The 4,662-nt window shown below is 37.7% G+C and overlaps 1 protein-coding gene across 5 annotated transcripts in view; it reads left to right on the top strand.

The window, feature by feature from the left end:
• LOC107098244 (chromosome unknown open reading frame, human C9orf3) overlaps nt 1-4,662 on the top strand; it is a 121,664-nt gene that overhangs the window by 5,209 nt on the left and 111,793 nt on the right. For 3 of the 5 annotated variants that reach the window (XM_015395819.1, XM_015395794.1, XM_015395785.1), the window contains exons 4-6: nt 1,221-1,428; nt 3,743-3,956; nt 4,313-4,437. In XM_015395819.1, coding sequence (XP_015251305.1) covers nt 1,221-1,428; nt 3,743-3,956; nt 4,313-4,437 — 547 coding nt within the window. The remainder of the gene's footprint in view (nt 1-1,220; nt 1,429-3,742; nt 3,957-4,312; nt 4,438-4,662) is intronic. The other 2 variants (XM_015395811.1, XM_015395801.1) reach the window with 2 other exon arrangements.

The following is a 4,662-nucleotide window of genomic DNA, read 5'->3' as shown; positions in this document are numbered from 1 at the left end:
CCCGGGACGCCCGGGACAGGACGTGAAATACGGATATGTCCCGGTAAATACGGACGTTTGGTCACCCTACAATATATAATCGCTTGCCAAAGGAACAAGGGGATAGTTTTAATCAAAGCAAATTTGTTTTAGTTAAATTCCCAACTGAAGTGCTGTCCTAACTCAAATGTAGAATCTGTGGAAAGGGTAGGTACTTGATATTGACCAATGATTTCCATCCAATCTGATCCAGCTTCACAGACCATACCATCACGTTGGCTATTGCATTAAAGGGTTAGAATACTTTAGCAGGTCTCTTTATATGCCCATTCCTTTGGAACATGCTGGCTTGTGTTATCTAACTAGTTTCACTAATCTGGGAGATCCTTTCATTTTAATGTTTTATGTCTTTAGGTGAATTTCCAACACTTGCAGGTTTCTTTTGTCTACGGATGGACATTAATGGCCATGCATTCAGTTTTGGGTCATTACTGAAAGTAATGGGTTTTGTTTATTTCCTTACCTTTCCTAAAGGAGTGTCTAGTAAAACAGTAAAGTCACTTGAAGCTTACATTTTTGGTTCAGTGTGAAGTTGCAGCAAAGAACCCTTTGTCTGATACCTCTGAATATTCTGTTTGCATATGTTTTTTTTTTTTTTTTAGCCTTCACAATGGCATTGTGTTAAGAATCATTTCTCCCCGACAAGGAGGAGAGAGCTCTGTGGGTTTAATTACTGAAAAAATAAATTATTGTTTTCTTAGCTCTGACAATATTGGAGATAAGGGACACAATCAAAGTCAATTTTAATGCCAGTTTGATTTTTGTTCTCAAAGAAGTTGATAAAACTATTTTTAAAAGCATAATAACTCACATTTCATTTTACTGGCTGTTTTTTTTTTTTTAAGAAAAGGATATAATAAATCCATCACCACATTACGATCCAAAATTTTAAAGCGGCACGTAATACCCATGACAAAAAAAACATATATTTTTTTAAAAGAGCAGTCCAGTTTTTTAAGTTATAACAAAGCAAACTTTTGGTCCATTTACTCTGAATGCATGTTATTAATTATCGGAATGATTGTAGATGATTGCAAACAGAGTCTAATGAAAGTAATTTATCTAACACTTCTATTACCTAAGGATGTTTCTTAAAATTATAAATTAATTCTTTATTTGCATTTATGTATAAAAAGTTACTTTTTACCCTTTGACATTTTCATTATTTGTACCTACTTTAGATTTCCTTCTCTGGAACTATTATGTGACAATGCCCATGCCTGCATCCACTTTTACTTTGGCTGTGGGACACTGGTGTGAGGTCCCTGCAGAAAGTCCTTCAGCCCCAGAAAAAGAGGTGGAATATGGGGCAGACTGCTGCAGCCCCAATGCTGAACCTGTGTCAGGACTTCCCCAAATAGAGAGGGGCTCTCCACTTCAGCCTGGCAGGTAATTTAATGACTTCACTGACTTCTTTTTTTGTTGTAGGACCTCCTCTACTCAAGACTGCTGTTAACCCAAGTCTGGCCCTTCAACATTTCTTGTTTAAACTTTCCTCTCCCCCAGACCATACGTGACTCAATTGAAGTTAAAGTGATGGATAGTTTTCAGTACATAATTGACTTTTTATGTGAGATTGTTTAAAGCTAGCACTGCAGTTTGTTGCATTTGCTGGCGAGGGGAAATTATCTTTGGAAAGAAACATCTATAGCCATCATAATTTTTAATAGCAGTACAGGAAATAAAGTATAGGTTGGGGCAATAGACGGGCCCAGTTCCTGTTGGGCAGGGTTGGGCCAGTGTTTCCCTCTCTGCTGGCTGGCAGGTCTGCCAGTGGTTTCCAGTAATCCTCCCCCTCTATTCATGGTTTTTCCTTCAGTAAAAATGTAGCCATAGCTCTGTGACTCTCCAGCTACTCTACAAGGGATATCTTTATACTCACTGAATGGCTGGAAGGAAACTTGGCTGTTACTCGGCACTTATGGAAAGTTTCTGAGGACGAGGATGGAGTAAGTGCTGGATATTGGATCAGATTGCACGTCAACACTGAAATATTTTGACATATTTGCGGTTTGACTTTATGACAAGCTGTATAATTTACAGCTTCTTGCAAAAGTATTCATACCCATAAAACTTTCCGCATTTTGTCAATTTACCACCACAAAGCTTAATACATTCTGTTTGGATTTTATCCAACAGACCAACCCAAAATGGTCCATAAGGGCACAGTACAGGTAATTATGAGAAATTGCTGAATATAATCCAGTCCAATCATTTGCCTCCTGAAGTTGTAATAGTTAGTAATAGTTATTTCTGTGTAATTTTAATCTTGGTATCAGTGCTGTTGTCCCATAAAGTGCTAGAGCTTAGGCATGAAGACAAGGGAACATACCAGTCCTATAGTGAGGCTTTGCAGTGGGAAAAACACACTGTGGGAGTGTAAGAGCTTAATTGAGCAGCCCATCAGCCAGGGATGGACTAGCTGCATGGCACAACTACCATGACATGGAAGTCCACCTGAACCAGCAGGCCCCCCAAGGAAAACATTAATCATAGAATCAGCTCTAGAGGACCTGATCCACAACTGATTTGGAAAAATAAGTTGACAAGACTACTGTCAGTCATTGTTCTTCTCAAATAATGCCTATAAGAAAAAAAAAAAAAAAAAAAAAGAAAGTCCAAAGTCTAAGAAGCCTTTATTAAAGTATAAAAAACAAAATCGATACAACTACGCAAGAAATCCTGTTTACAAGGCACCACAACCCATGTAAGTGGCACAGTAAAAATGCAGTAGTAAGGGCCTGTTCGGATAAGACCGGCGTTAAACTTCTTGGCCTTTTTTTACAGCAAGCCATACAGAACGCTCCTGTCAGGGTATCAGAGTTAGAATCATTTTGATGATATCACTGTCCAATTGCAGAGGATTTTTGTAAAGTGAGGACATTTTCCCGGTTATCATGACCCATTTTGCTAACGATTCGATTTAATGCCAAGTCTTGAGTTGAATTAAGGGCTTAGGGTTAGGTATGCACTGGCAATGGTTAGGTTAAGGGTTATTGCAAGAGTTAGGTCATAAAAAGGGTTGAAAATGACTGAAAACAATTAAAGTTAATGGGAGTCTACACATGGTCCTCACTACATATAGTGAGATGAAAATGTGTGTGTGTCGGGAAAAATATGGTGGCAGATGAATTATTCTGTGGGGAAGCTTGTCTTCAATAAGAACAAAGAATCTGGCCTGGGTTGATGAGGAGATTGATGGAGTTAAATATAGGAGAACAATGAAGAGGTCCTGTTCTAGGCTGAAAGAAACTTGAGACTATGGCAGCCACACCAAACATACAACGACAATGTAAGGGTGTAGATCAGGGGTCTGCTCTCTGGAGCTATTGAACCACAGATGGCTCTTTGGACCTCCCACAATGGCTCCTAATACTTTTGGCTTGAGATGGTAAAGGCCCAACCAGCATTTTATACATTTTATATTTTATAAAAAAATATGTCAATTTTGTCCTGATTAAATTGCATTGAATTGAGTGAATTGAAATTGATTAAATTTAAAAGTTTTTTATGTTTTTTCTCTGATGCATTTGCTTCCTTTTCTATTTTGAATAGAAACTCCACACTGTGCCACGGGGGTCTCATCACTTCAGAATTAGTTTACACTACTTACTTTTACTATTTTACTAAAATAAGAAAATAAAGTAAATTATTATAATTTTTAAATTGAAATTTTTTTTATTTTATTTTTTATCTATTCCAGCAGAGGTGAGGCCACCACTGCAGATTCTTTATGCTGTCGTTCTTCTCTTGGGGATGAGGAACTATCTTTGACTGATTATTCAGGGGTGGTGGATGACAGCATCTCTTGTTCCCATGGTGACTACCCTTGTCGGTTTACTGAACGGTCGGCTTGGTCCCAGCGGGTGGTTCCACACCGTGTATTTAGCCCTGTCTGCCTGCTCCAGAAGGCCCAGGTGGGGTTCTGACAACTAGGCTCTGAGACTTAACTAATTAGGCTTTTAAAGATTTGCAACAATTATCGTTAGTTAATGTTTATATCAAACTGCTATTGGTTTTATACTTTCATCTTGTCATTTAAACATTAATTGGAATCTTTGTATTGTAGAATGTACTCATTTCAGTAGAGTTAACTTGCAATAATGTTCTTAAGAAGTCTATGTATATTCTGAAAAAAGAGCTAAGCATAGCAATTAAGTGCTAGATGGATTACTTATGTGTATAAAATGTATTGATTAGTTATTGAATTAGTTTTATTTTATTATTTCTTTTTCTTCTTGTTTTACTTAACCTAATTTTGTATCCTTTGTAGATGGGAGTCCTCAAGCTGCTGCCCCGATGTTTGGCTGCAGCCCATGCTATATTAGGGGTGCATCCGTTTCCCCGCCTTGATGTCCTTATTGTCCCAGCAGGGTTCTCCAGCCTGGGGATGGCCAGGTATTCTTTTTCTGTTTTTGACTGGAGAAAAGGGAAAGCAAAAGTATAACAAGAGCTGTAAAAATGTTGGTATATCTAAGCTTTATTGTATAGCTAGACCTTCAGTTTTTTCAAGTCCGGGATAAGTATGTAAAAAACAAAAAAAAATTCTCTCTGCCTTTTCCTCTCTCTTCTTTCTTTTGTTAGTTTGCTTCTTTCTTAGTTTTTTCTTTCTTTCTTTCTTTC

This window comes from Cyprinodon variegatus, unplaced genomic scaffold, assembly GCF_000732505.1.
Source record: "Cyprinodon variegatus isolate N-32 unplaced genomic scaffold, C_variegatus-1.0 Scaffold26, whole genome shotgun sequence".
In the NCBI taxonomy this organism is placed as follows: domain Eukaryota; kingdom Metazoa; phylum Chordata; class Actinopteri; order Cyprinodontiformes; family Cyprinodontidae; genus Cyprinodon; species Cyprinodon variegatus.
This window is presented reverse-complemented; position numbering and strand designations above follow the sequence as displayed.